This window comes from Cercospora kikuchii (genome assembly GCF_019650295.1).
Source record: "Cercospora kikuchii DNA, contig_00004, whole genome shotgun sequence".
Classification (NCBI taxonomy): domain Eukaryota; kingdom Fungi; phylum Ascomycota; class Dothideomycetes; order Mycosphaerellales; family Mycosphaerellaceae; genus Cercospora; species Cercospora kikuchii.
In genome coordinates this window covers 1,014,113-1,027,478 of record NW_025408585.1, presented here as the reverse complement: position 1 = coordinate 1,027,478, position 13,366 = coordinate 1,014,113, and the positions used below count along the sequence as shown (strand labels likewise).

Genomic DNA, 13,366 nt, shown 5'->3' with positions numbered 1-13,366 from the left:
CACGTCTCAGCTCTATATTCCAGTATTTCCTACATCTTTTTTTGCTTGCATGATGCCGACCATTGCTGCGTTGCTTTCAATCATGAGCCTTCGATACAGGTCTCTGTTTTTGGCGCTCACGCTGCTCATCAACACAGCAGAATGTGTGACACAAGCTCGATTGAAATTTGAAAAATGGTTCCCTTACTATTCCGAGGAGTTCCAGAGCATCCTTCAGAACTGTACTCAAGAGCTGGAGGCATACCGCGTCAACAACAGAACCTTTTGCTACTCGAACTGCGCATGTGTTGCCGACTGCGTACTCGAAGAGGTCAAGGAGACAACGAAGTCAAATATGGCCTCGGCATCGATCGTTCTGGGTTTAATGCCTTCTGTACTGGCCTTACTAGCACCAAGCATAGCAGAAATGGCATTACTGTCGGCACGGGCTCCTTTTCTAGCAGGCATATTGTGCTTTGGCTGCCCGGCAGCACGATACGGCGGTATGCCAGACATCAAGGCCGTACTAGCCGCGAAAGACTCCAAGGTCCTGGCAGCCTTCCAGACTTTCGTCCAAAATAGCTCAGCGAGCGCGCGAACCGTGCTGAGAATATTTCTGTATGGACTCACCCTGGCATCAGTGGCCAATACAGTCGAGATGTCCATCAGAGTTGATCTCAGAACGATCTCGGGCTGGCGGTGCGGCCAACTGTTCATGCCACTGATCTGGAGCGAGATGACATTTGTTACTTTCGCCTTAGGCATGATTGCTATGCGGACGAGAATATCGAGACCGGCCAGCGATACACACGGAAAAGACGATCGGCAGCGTTTGATAGCCGATGCTGCCAGGACAAGATCCACTTTCAGCAATTTCCGATTCGACATGGACAACTTCCACCGGCTGGCGAGTGCTGAGGACACTGCAACGACGGAGTTTGTCTGGTTTCTCTCGCTCTTTGCTGCAGTAGCACAGACTTCGTTCGGAGTTTTAGTCCTGTCGTCGCTCGTGTTCATTTCCATCGTCGATTCGATACCACTCTTCGTTCGATATGCTGCTAGTTGCATTGTTGCGCGCTTGATCGTGACTTTCGAGCTGACAAGCGCAAGGCTTGAGCGGACGGAAGAACAGGGTTCTTATGGTATGCTCGAGCAGTCTGGATTGGAGCTACAAGATGTTAATGCAACTCGAAAGTCTGTTGTCAGCACAAAATAAATAATGGTGCTGGCTCCTGGGTGTGACAGAAAGTGTACTGTATGTGAAGAAATAAAAGCACATCAAGATGGCTTCTGCTCAGCGTAAGTGGCCGAAAGTACTGAAAACTTTCCATCATCGGCCTCACGATGAGAATGCCGAGGGTTGTAAACGAATGTGGTCCAAAATGAGTCTGCGAGAACGGTCTCGACTAAAGCCGGCGTGAAGCATTACCTGTCCGCTCCATAAGGTCCCCGCAGCTCATTGTCTTGTACACCTGTCATCAATCGGTCCAGAAGGCATTATAATATGCTAGTCTGCGTGGTGTCGGCCCTGGTAACGGGTGTTGTGTTTGCATGTCGGATTTTCGTCAGATTTGGCCAGGGATCAAAAATTGCATACCCATAACACGACCACCACCGCAACGGCGGGGACAATGGCAAAAAGAGATGCCCTCTACTGGATTCGAACCAATGACCTCATCATCACAGGCTCCTGAGAATACTAGTGATGCGCTCTACCCCTGACTATAATATTGTTAGTGAATGAAGTGGATGTGAGTGAAGTTGAGTCAACGTACGCTAAGAGGGCTGTGATTGGCTGTAATTGATGTGTAAGCACAATTCAACAACAAATATAAAGACTGTCAGATGGATGGGCTAGAGCGGTGTGCAGAGATGGTGCAGAAATTCGTAAAAAAATTCGTTCACTTGGTTCGGGGTGGGTCTTGGCTTGGCGCTTAGCCTCTTTGGGATTGTTCCAGACCGCAGCGCTATAACCATTTGGCATCGGCGATGAACGTAAAGTAATGCCTGGAAAGAGCTCTTCCCATGATCGAAACATCATTCAATGTCGTCCCGATGATACAGCACAAAAGGCTCGTGTCTTCTAGACCGGCACCTTATAATCCTCCGCATTCATATGCTTCGGCCACACGCCATTCTTTCCGGGACTCAGAATACCCTTCGGGTCTAACGCCTCCTTGATCTTCTCATTCAACCTCAACTGCGCGTTATCGTTGAAGCTATAGGTCTTGGCGATCTGATCCATGACTGCAAGATGCGTTCGGTATTCTCCCCAACCTCGTTCTGCAGCATCGTCAATCAGTGTTCGAATCAGCCAATGTGCACGTCGTCTGCTGTCTGGATCTTTGCGGTCGAAGACAATGCAAACAATGTGGTGCATCTCACGCATGCCGATGACGAAGGTTCCGATGAAATCGAACTTGGCTTCCTCACAGCGTTTGCGGGTGACTTCGTATTGAGCCACAGCATCGTCGCCGGAAACCTTAGCGATGGGGCTGAAGAAGAGATGAGATCCGTTGGGTAGCCTATCAATATCCATTAGTGAGAGTCGATATGTCAGCACGGATGTATTTACTCACCAGTCCACCCATCTCAGCTCCGTCGTGCTGGGAATGCCTTGAAGTGTGTCGTGACGAGTCTGCAAAACAAGATTGTCCGGCTGGTCTTGTGGCTCGAAGTACTTGGCCCCCTCGATCGTGAGGAATGACTGCTTGATGACTTGCAACATCACTTGTCGCACAGGCTCAGGTCCATAGACTGCACCGTAGAAATTCCAACGCCCGAGATTGAGCTTCTTCGCAATCTCATCAAGTTCGTCGTCTGTAAGCAGTTCGGGAGACTTTTTATATGACGCCCGATTGCCCATGACAGCAGCATCGAGCAAGATATGGCGCATAGTGGGCACGTTCTGCAGTACCATACCCACTCGGAGCGGTCGGATAATCTCGATGGCTTTGTGTAGATCGGAATCCTTGGGGAAAGTGATCATATATGATTGGTATCCGCCAGCTTGTACCTTGTCAGCCATATTCTCGTGTCAAATAGTATGTTACGTGGTACTCACGATTCACCATCAGCCAAATACCCATTTTGACGACGATTCCAAGCGATGATTGGGTGAAGATGCCATCGTTGTAAGGACCAAATCCATAATTAAACAAGCCGAACGTCTCATTCCATGCCTGGTCTTCTGGCCTAGCATTCGGGTCTGCCTTAGGATTTGGCAGACCACCCATGCCACTTCGCCACAGGGAACCGTCTGGCAGTACGACTTCCATTCCGCAATGCATCATCCAGTGATCGCCATATGGAGTGTACCCGACACCTCTCTCAATAGTATTGCCGATCACGGATCCACCGCCGAGATCTGGAGTGTCGATCCAGAGCTTGTCTCGTAGATTCCTTTCCACGAGATAATTGTGAAGATCCATGAACGTGACACCAGGCTCGACAACAGCGAAGGCTCCATCTTCATTGACTTCGAGCACTTTTCGCATATTTCGACCCATGTCGAGACCGACGGATCCGGGAACACGAGGTGCGCTACCTCCGTAGCCCACGTTGCGGCCGATCGAACTACCGGCGGACGTTAATAAAGCTCATAGGATGTTAACGCTTTGTCACTTACAAAGGCCAGACTGGGATCACGAATTCGTTGCACAGCTTCATGATTGCTTGCACATCGGCCACGTTGCGTGGTGCTACCACAGCACTGCTGACAAAATATTCCTTCTCAGCAATATAGTACATCTACAAACTTGTCAGTCTAGGTGGCATCGATAATTGAAGGAAAGCCTGACATCGTGCGCTTTACTGGGCTCCATATAGTCTTCTTGTTGAAGTTCAGCATCGCTTGACACAACAGTAGCGTTGTCAATGCCGACAATCTCCTGAACGGCACTCATAAAGTCGTTGAACTTCTCAAGTGTTGTGTTAGGTGGCAGGCGCAGAGGCCGCGCACCAGCATTGCCACCTTCTGGCGCGCGAAATGCAGCGGAGGCTGGCCCGATGCTGCCATCTTCGCCTTGTAGTTCATCGACTTGCTTCATTGTGACAGATGTGCTGGTGGAATAGAGACTGGCTCAGAGCTAGAGAGGACGTGGTACCACCCAGAGGCATACTATGATTCTTATATGCTCACCATTGCACGCGGCAATACTGCTCCGTCCTCCAGTCGTTCGGCACTGAGCTCTCTGGATACTCTGGGCGCGCCAGCTTGATCGTCGTGAGGGGTCCTGCCCAAAGTGGGAAGCGTGTCGTCGGGAAATTCCCCACACGCAGAATGGCTGTTACACAGTCACCTGATGTTCTGTATTGCCACACAGATTCATGGCCAATGATGTGGTTGTCATATCGAACATCAAGCTTAGAGACATTGGGACCAGCCAAGGGGGAAGCTTCTCTCACGTGGCCAGCTGCATGCTTCCAAATAGATCAACCAGCTTGTGTACTTGGCTCATGTCCGACTCGTCGTAACGACTAAGCAGCTGGCTGATCAAGCTCTTGCCAGCGAATCCGTTGGTCTGATCGTAAGATTGCGCGTGCATACCCTCCGAGCTGTTCAGAATCAAATCCGCCAGACACCAGAATTCTGGGGCGTGCCTGGCGAAACCAAGTCTTTTCCAGCAGTCGGTAGCACGAGTCGGTGTCCTCTCTTCAAGACCCGGCGGATCACTTCTCTCCAACCAGATCCTTCTCCAGGCGTCGAGAGCTCGTCGCACAAGCGCAGTCTGACTGGTTGGTAGCGGGTGGCAACGAGCATGGAAGAGCTGTACGTGCAGTGCTGCGAAAACGTCAATTGGATCGCGCATGCGTGGTATAGTCGCTGTGCCGAGCACTAAACTGCTTGTAGGGGAGGTAGTGGACCAACTTACGATGAACGAGAATGAAGAGGTTTAGCGAGCTCATCGAACGAAGTAGAACCTCGTCTGCATCTGATAAACTGTCCGCCCACAGCATCGAAATGACTTGATGTACTAGCGGCTGTCGTTGGCCAAGCTCAGAGAGTGCATATGACTGAATGGCATCAGACCAGGTTGACACATTGTCCGCTTGAAAGCAAATTTCTGGGCAGGACAACGAGAATCGAGCTTCTCCTGGAGCCATGCGTGGTGGAGTATTGTTGAAGATGACATATGCTGTGTCAAGGAGCACAACCTAAGAACGTTGATGAGATGCAAGCATTTCCGGCAGGCACACCAAGGGACGCGGAAAGTCTCTTTCTGTTGCACTTACGTATGTCAATGTCCGTATCAGCTCCTCTCTGAGAGCGAACTCTTTCCACGCCTGAACTCTTGATGGGCCTTGTGTGTAGCGCGAGAGGTCCCCATGGGAGATGTCTTCGTTGCAGACGCTTCTAAAGACGCCGATGATGTCCGTATAGCGAGAGCGCCTAGCTCTCCGCTTCGCTGCCTCGGTGCCTTCCCAAGTCTGTAGCAAGATGACACAATATGCGGCTCTTAACGCGTCCAAGCGTTCCTGGAGCTTTGCAGAATTCTGCACGCTGTTCTCTGTTTGCAGTGGATCGTCTGTCAATTCAGGTGCTGAAAATACCCACTCTTCAACTGGATCGAGCCAAAGCAAAGCAGATTCTCGATGACCTGCTACTGGGCTGAGGCATGCTCCGAGTAGGGCCATGACCGCGAGAAGCATAGAAGGGGACTCGAAAATGGCGAAAGTCGGCTTGTGAATGATTGGACAGTTCGGATGCCACAACGCCCAATACGCAGCCAGGTGGGCCTGCAGCTGAGAAGGTGCGAAGAATTCATAGCAGGTAATCTTGAGAATTTCAGGCCAACCCGAATCAGAACCTGTTCTCCGCGCCAGCAGCTCGCTACTGCGTTCGATGGCGGCGACAATGTGATGGGACTTTTCGTCCAGTGTTGTGTCGAGTTGTGAGTCGACGTACTGATGGCCCAGACAGTCAATAAACATAGCACGCTGTTCTAAACTTCCACAATCAAATGAGCTCGCAAGGCCTTTCGTGTCGGTGAAATTCGACAAGAACTCGAGGCGGCGCACGTTGGGCTCCAAATTCCAGTCGCCACGATTAGTGGTACCGTTCGGCAGCGGTAAGTCGTCAATCGCATCGTACGTGTACGTCTGTGATTCGGGGCTAGGATCTGAAAACGGTTCGATTGGAGGCCAGTCACGTGGATTAGGCGTTGTATTATCGTTGAGCATCGAGACCGACACGGCGTCTTCAGCTCCAAGTTCGCGTTCATTGGCTTCATCATGCGTACGCTGCAGCCATTGTTCGACATCAGACCGACTACTCGTTGCAGCTTTTTGATTAGTACTTATACGATCGGTGTACACGCATGTCTGCTTCCGGTGCGCACACGGAAGACACGGCTGGGTGCCATTGCAGCCTTTCTTCTGACGTATACAGGAATCACAAGACTTCCTCTTGCGGCCCCGTTGCTGAACGGCGATCAGGCTGGACGCAGTTTTGCTGTTGGGTTTCGCTTTGCAAGTCTTCAGGTGGCGAACAAGAACATCGCGCCGTGCGAAGGCTTGACTGCAGAAGGGGCATGAGAAAGGCCTGTCATCAGAATCTGCCCGTGTGAGTTGGGAGTCAGCATCTACTCCCCCGAGCAGGCAGGCGATACTACCTACGCACGCTCAAGTTATGCCTCTGCAAGTGCTCCAGCTTGCCATACGTCGCGGGGCATGACTGGCACTGGAAGCTTGCGCTTGCGGTCTCCATCGCAGAATGTGCCCATCGGCAAGTGTCGAGTGTAGTATTAGGACTTCGGAATTTCCCCACCGACTTGTATACTGACTGCGGGTCGTCGAGCTGAGGGTCTTCACTAGAGCAGGTTGTCAGCTTCCCCACTTGCATCTCCGCGTGGCGCAAAAGTGTAAAGTGGTACCTGCACATTTCCCGCTTGGCGTTCTGGACCTCATTGAAGTGGTGTTTGTCCAGTCACCGAACTTCCATCTTAGCCATTGAGTGATTATCCTGCTTCGGTACGCGGTTTGAAAGCCTAGCAAAGGTCAATGCACCACAACGACTGTGCCATTCTCATGTCAAGGCAACCGCTTCAAGAGTGCGAAGTAGCTTGTTCACGTGCCTAATGCTGATTAAGAATGGTATTTGCCGTTGTCTAGCTACAAAGCATAGCTTGACCTTCACATCGCTTCATAAATCAATTCTTGCTGGCATCATTAGCTATTGGGGCGGTAAAGGTGGCGGCGCAGGCAATGCCCTTGGTGGCAGTCGCGGTTCTTTTAGCAGAACGAGGGTCTGATTATCGAATGCCGGTACTGACTTCCTTCGGATCTCAAGATATGGATATCGATCAATCCCGTACTGGTCTCACATCAGCTATCTGGTATCAATGTATCCCAGGAAACAAATTTACCGAAACCAAAGTCGCATGAGGCTGATTTATGCGATACCCATGCCATGTCAAGCTTTGCCAGGTGGGCTCAAAACCACACAGTGGACCAAGTGAGCTTTCGAGATCGGCAATCGTCATATCGCCGGTTGCCAGTAATCGATGGTTGTAGCCGTACTCGTTTTCGACGATGATACTGAACTCCGGAAAGACATGCACCCCTAGCATGCTTTCGGCAGACGTTGATGAGGAAGACGATGTTGATCTCGCTGATGCCATGGAACATGATCGCGCGCCCAGCCAGTCCGACAAAGACCCAGTCGTGCCAGTATGTTGTGAGGTAGATGAGAAGCGAGAGTCTGGACTCGGTATGCTGCCAGAAGGGAGCGACTTAACAGCTCGAATGATGTCGTTTGTGATTGTTGCGAGCGTGAACTCGACGTCACCGTCCATCCGTTCCAGTTCGAAGTTGATCTCGCGAATCGCAAACGCGACATCCAATGGGATTTCGAGGGTGACTTCGACCGACATTTTGTTAGTGTCTAGCATTGTCGAGCAGGTGTATACCACTATGCTGGATCTTATATTGTCGGCGAAGCCGTTGCATGTTTTGAGCTAGTCGTTGAGTCGGTATGGTGACCCTTCAACGGCCTTCCAAGCACCTGGAGCTGAGCAGTATGGACTAATCAGATACATAGGCATCTGGTCCTACCTCCTAAGTCAGATCTGTACTTGCTGCGCGTTGGGCAATCATGAGCTGATATTGTGAGGTTGTCGCGTTGGTGACTGCTTTCGCGAGAGCATCCGAACCTCAGGCAACCCTCTACCGGAGGCAAGGGCACTCACAACCACTCAGAATGGGACGAGCGAAGGCACGCGCCTGACTTGGGGGCGTAGGTCTAGCCAGTGACGGCGCTCAGCGGCATCGTGAGGTCTCACGGTCTCTATGCTTGCTCGAATGGGACACGATGACCCTCTTAGCCTGCTCGGGCGAATGAGCGCGTGCGCGGCCAAGCTTTTCCTTTTCGAGCAATGGCGACATAGGTCTTGAGGTCTGAGGACGGCATTGAGTCTGCCGTCGCTGTGCGAGAGATGAGTGATGTTGAGGAGGGCGTGGTGATGTCGCGTCTTCGACGCGCTCTCTCGAGAGATTTTGTTCCAGCCACACTTCGTCCCAGCACTTCTGCGCTTCAGTGTGCATCGACGAGGTAACTGATGCTCGAGGAAGAGCTTCTTACCCAATTCCATTTCCATTATCCAATTGAGATCTTGTAAACAATCAAGTGCCCAAAGACACCAGTGTCTCTGAGTAACAATAGGATCCCCCTGCTCCCCAGCTCAGCCTACGGTCCGACCGTGCGATAGAGCAATGTTTGAGACGCATTTCACCAAAGATTTTGTGACCCAGACAGCGCCAGAAAGCTCAACACCACTCACCTCATAGGGCGCCTGATGGCTGGCAGGCTGGTCCACCACCGAGATTGCGTCTTTGAGAGTCATCGGTAGCCTGAATCGAAAATTTCATAATCAAGGCGATCACTGAAGGAAATCGACCTCTCCAGGAATATGATATGAACAATTGTCAGCAGAGTGCCTCTGGATAAGGTCGCGCAGTCGAGCTCTCGTAGAATCTACGTGCTCCCGGCGACATAGTACCAAATTTCCCGCATCAAAATCGACCGCTGTCTGCTAGTGGAGAGGGGCTTGGGGCAATCAGCTTATCTTTCCAGCGCAATCTTGAAGCCGAGCTTCATTGGAGACTGCGTGCTACCGACTACATAGTGCCAAATTGCTCGCATCAAGGTCGACTCCTCTCTGCCATCCCAAGGGGAATGGTGACAAGTAGTTCGCCTTTCCAGCAAGACGGCGAAGCCGATCTCTGTCAGATATTGTGCTCGATCGATGACTTGACACCGCGATGCGCTCTGCGAGAAAGGTTGTGGTTCGTATGCTCATGAGTTTGCCCGTCGAACAGAGTACACCGCTGAGATCTGTCAGAGAAGAGCTCCTCTCAGCAGATCATTAGTCGGAGTCCACTTACTCTCTGGCACGAAATGGCTGGCGTGCTTTCCATTTGAGCCCACCAGCGAGATTGCGTTGACGCGATATATCAGAGAATACCTTTCTTCGGCGAGCCATTGCTCGAGAGCAGCTCGCTCTCTGACGAATTGAGGGCTTGTGTGCCCACTGAGCTAGCTCACCAGCAGGATGTCATCCGTGAACCTTGTCTGAGAACACTGTCAATTAGCGCATAATTGACGAAAAACATCTCGCTCTCTGGAGAAGCGAGCGCTTCAGTGATCACCAGCCTGCCCCTCAAACGGATCACGTTCCCACGACCCGTCAGAAAGCGTGACATAGAAGCCAGATGGATATCATAAATCATACTCTCATATCCTCATAAGTATACTGCTCATATCTCATTACCTCTCAAATAAACGCTGTCCCCGTCCAATCACTTCTCCCAGTCCCATCTTTCCTCGCACTACCTCCCAAAGGCGGAATGACTAAGCCTGTCCCTCTGATTTCATCTTCACTGCTTGATAAAGAAGACTCCGCGTCCGTGACCCAATTTGCATCAACCCTCTCGCTGCCCGCCATTGTGGCAAAGTCGTGTTCGCGGGCGCTGCCTGTGGGCATCTTCGATGTGGTATCGAGATAACTGATCCGAGGACGACCTTTGTGCATACTATCCGCAGAGACGAGACTCATAGGAGCGGACATGCGGTTCTTCTTTCCTGAGTCTGGCAGTCTGTGCTTGCGGATAACAGAAGGTGAGGAGTTGAGATCGTGAGTCTGGGACAAAGTTGAAGCAGAACGTTCTCGAGCGCTTTTCTGCTGGGCCTCCCGCCAACGTTCCGATCGTGACGGAGATGCGCCCGACGTTGCTGAGGGAGTGCCAGCGCGGCTGTTTTGCGCTGTGGCAGCGAGGCTTGGAGGCGGAGCCGGAGCTGTCAACGGACTGGATTCGCCCGGACGGACCCAGTCTCTTTCGTGGCGCGGCTTGGTCAGTTCTGCAATCCACTGTTCATCTTCGAGGTCTGTGTAGCTTTTGCGTTCGGCTGGCGTCTGTCTTCCACTGATCGGATGCATGCCGTCTTCATCGTTGGCAAGCGTTGACTGCGTGATGGCTCGAGGGAATCCAGGAACGAAGACATTTTTTAGCCTCTGGCTGAATCTTCTGGAATCACGATGCGGCGAGTCAAGATGACCCCTGGGCTCGATAGAGGACGATTCGGAATACTTTGTCAGCGTGTTCTGACTCGGCAACGCGCTTCTGCTTCCCAATCCTGAAGTGCCTCTTCTCGCACGACGGACGCTTCCTGCCAAACTAGCTTCGACAGATTGAGAATCGTTTCGGCGTAAACTAGTCGAAGCGGAACGAGTACCTCTGGAGAACAGAATACTCTGCATATGCCCACTCCCACGGCGTTTTGCGAGAAAGCTTGTACGCTTATCGACCAAAGGTCGCTCACGTTCGGAGGCATGTATGCTATTGCTTGGTGCGACCATTCTTATACTCTTCCTCTTTGGATCAAGCTCGACGCTCGCAGTGATATTCGACAGTGCCGGAGCGGAAGCAGAGTACGACTGTCTCGATGGGCCGGGCTCGGGAAAATCAGAAGGCGTAGCGGAGAGAATGCTCGTACGTATCGTCCTGAACGAGCCCGCAGAGCTTGCTTCTCGTGTAGGCGTCAGTACTCCCAAGCTACTTCTGGCTTTGCGGTGCCGAAGTCTGCCGTTCCGAGAACTGTGTCTTGCCACTCCAGCGCCGGCAGCGGCACTTGCACCTGTGATGCCAAGTCCCAGGCTGAGCCGCTTGAAGCTGACGCTGCTTCGATTCCTCCTATGTGCGCGCACTTTGTGCATGATCTGGGCTCTTTTACTCGGACTCGTATCGCTGAGATGCGTGCTTCGTCGTGCCATCTCTGTGGGTACAGAGAAGCTGTCATGCGGCATGTGCAGCGCGGCAGAGTTCGCTCCCCATTCTGGTATATTCTCATCCCTTCTGATAGCATCTTCGCCATCGCCCAACGATGAAGCATGACTGACCCGGGAGAAGCGCTTGAAATATGACGAGCGAGTTTCCGGTATGCCAAGGATGTGTATCTGCGGAGGTGGTTCTACAATTTTCGGAGCCGGGACAGGAGCGTGAGAGTCCACACGAGCCAATTCGGAAGCCTTTTCGAGATCTAGATCAGTCATTGTTGACGGGACGATGTTTTCGCCCTGTGGCGGCTGCAGAGGTTTAGAGATGGTCTTCGATCTAGGCGACTTCTGCACGTAAGAGTCCTGCTGTCGCTTACGCCGACAGCACCACAGAAGAAGCAGCAGCAGGAGAGAGGCCCCGACAATGGACCCGAGCACGATCGCTGCAATGCCGCCACTGGTCAAAGTCGGTGGCTTCTCTTGGTCTACAGCTGCGGCCGGCGTTGCATAACTGGTCTTGGTCGGTGAGATGACAGCACTTGTAGTACTGGATCTTGTGGCAGCCTCGACGTCAATCGTGAAAACCTGTGATTGGCCTTCGTCGTTACCGTCGCTCCTTGCAGTGATGGTCGCACGTAACGTTGCCGCTTGAGCGCTCGAAGGTACCATGCCGGTCAACTCGCGGTTCTCGTCATCAAACTTGAGCCAGGTAGCTGCAGTTGGGAGTTCAACGCTGATGACCAAATCTTGTTCGTTGAATAATGAGTCGTCCAGGTGATATGAGAATCTCTTGCCAGCCTGTGCTAACAATGTACCAATCTGTCCATTGAAGAACGATGAGTTTCCAGCTATGAGATTGATGACAGACATTGCTGTATTTCCCAGCTCGTCTGTCACGGTGATGGTGATGTTTCCTGTCTCAAAGTCTTCGGGCGCTTTTCCTGTGATCACAAGCGTGGACGAGTCGAAGGCCAGCCAGGAAGGCGCATCCGCAACAGCACTTCTCAGATTCCCTGGGCTGAGATTGGCATTATTGCGAAATAGCTCGCTCTGTAGCGTAGTGATATTGACCGCCTTTCCGGCTGTTATGTTCAACTCCTGCTCTTCTGGCACGAAAACGAGTTGCTGCGTACCAACGGCGATGGTGAAAGATGCAGTGCTACCGGAAAACCCAGGCACGTCCGAAGCAATCAGATTGATTACCCATGACTGAGGGAACGCGCTGAGATCAGGCGCATTTCCGGAAAATGTAAGTTTCTCAGCGTCGAACTTGAGCCACGATGGCAAGGGCGTGTGATCGGCAAGAGTAGCATAATAGTAGAGCTGGCGTTGCACAATATCGATGAAGGACTCCTGCTCGAAGTCGAATTTGAATGGTGTCGATGGAAGCAGTGTCACCACTGGTGGCATACTGCTCGACAGATTCGCGGTTTCTGAAAGCTGCTCGCTAATATCTCCAACTAGTCGTGGCGCCGGATCTACTGAAACGACCAATGTGCATGACATCTGCGCCGCTCCAGATCCGTCCGCTGCTGTCAAGACAAATGTCTCTGGCCCAGCATCGCTCGTCCCGGGCGTGCCTTGCAGTGTCCTTGTTGCGCTGTCGATTGTGAGCCATGCTGGCTGTTGCGAGATGCTGTAGACGTAGGTCGAGGACTCGGGCGCGAAAGCGGAGTCGGATATCTGGAAGCTGTATCGCTGGCCCACACGCGCGACTGTTGGTACCTGGGAGTTGAACGGAAACGCTGCGTTTGGGACTGCTGCAGCTGTCGTGAAAAGGGCACACAAGGTGCATGAAACCCCTGCAAGCGTTCGCGCGGCCAGTCGTGCCATGTTCCTGCGTCGAGCCGTTTCAGCTCACCACTGCCCTTTCGGCCTTCTCGCAGCAGGCCCCAGCAGTCTCTGTCGTGAGTCCGGGTTGATTGTAGACTGCTGGCAGAAAGCAAGAAAGATTTCTCCAGACTCAGAAAGGAGGCTCATCTTCCAGGCACGCGCAGAAGCGCGTCTTGCGCGTAAAGTGGCCATATCTGATCTCCTTGCTGGATGGTGGCTTCGAAAGAATGAGAGAAGAATGTCTTGTGTTCGAAGCAAGGGATACCAGCCACAACGAAAGG

At 52.2% G+C, this 13,366-nt stretch overlaps 6 protein-coding genes across 6 annotated transcripts; 1 reads left to right on the top strand and 5 right to left on the bottom strand.

The window, feature by feature from the left end:
* Positions 1-82: 82 nt before the first annotated feature.
* Positions 83-1,195, top strand: CKM354_000663000 (uncharacterized protein; the record flags this gene model as incomplete). Its single annotated transcript, XM_044801954.1, has 1 exon — positions 83-1,195. One exon carries the CDS (start codon positions 83-85, stop codon positions 1,193-1,195), a length of 1,113 nt encoding a protein of 370 aa, XP_044657889.1.
* An 867-nt stretch (positions 1,196-2,062) lies between these two features.
* On the bottom strand, positions 2,063-4,028 carry CKM354_000662900 (uncharacterized protein; the record flags this gene model as incomplete). The annotated part of the gene is made up of 5 exons (XM_044801953.1): positions 2,063-2,504; positions 2,559-2,988; positions 3,044-3,555; positions 3,608-3,729; positions 3,780-4,028. The coding sequence occupies 5 exons, from the start codon at positions 4,026-4,028 to the stop codon at positions 2,063-2,065; spliced, it is 1,755 nt and encodes a 584-aa protein (XP_044657888.1).
* Positions 4,029-4,382: 354 nt separating this feature from the next.
* CKM354_000662800 (uncharacterized protein) lies at positions 4,383-6,162 on the bottom strand (the record flags this gene model as incomplete). The annotated part of the gene is made up of 3 exons (XM_044801952.1): positions 4,383-4,762; positions 4,854-5,136; positions 5,215-6,162. 3 exons carry the CDS (start codon positions 6,160-6,162, stop codon positions 4,383-4,385), a joined length of 1,611 nt encoding a protein of 536 aa, XP_044657887.1.
* Positions 6,163-6,373: 211 nt separating this feature from the next.
* Positions 6,374-6,688, bottom strand: CKM354_000662700 (uncharacterized protein; the record flags this gene model as incomplete). Its single annotated transcript, XM_044801951.1, has 3 exons — positions 6,374-6,418; positions 6,472-6,536; positions 6,598-6,688. 3 exons carry the CDS (start codon positions 6,686-6,688, stop codon positions 6,374-6,376), a joined length of 201 nt encoding a protein of 66 aa, XP_044657886.1.
* A 465-nt stretch (positions 6,689-7,153) lies between these two features.
* Positions 7,154-7,871, bottom strand: CKM354_000662600 (uncharacterized protein; the record flags this gene model as incomplete). The annotated part of the gene is made up of 2 exons (XM_044801950.1): positions 7,154-7,294; positions 7,347-7,871. 2 exons carry the CDS (start codon positions 7,869-7,871, stop codon positions 7,154-7,156), a joined length of 666 nt encoding a protein of 221 aa, XP_044657885.1.
* A 1,881-nt stretch (positions 7,872-9,752) lies between these two features.
* CKM354_000662500 (uncharacterized protein) lies at positions 9,753-13,085 on the bottom strand (the record flags this gene model as incomplete). Its single annotated transcript, XM_044801949.1, has 1 exon — positions 9,753-13,085. The coding sequence occupies one exon, from the start codon at positions 13,083-13,085 to the stop codon at positions 9,753-9,755; it is 3,333 nt and encodes a 1,110-aa protein (XP_044657884.1).
* Between the last annotated feature and the right edge of the window lie 281 nt (positions 13,086-13,366).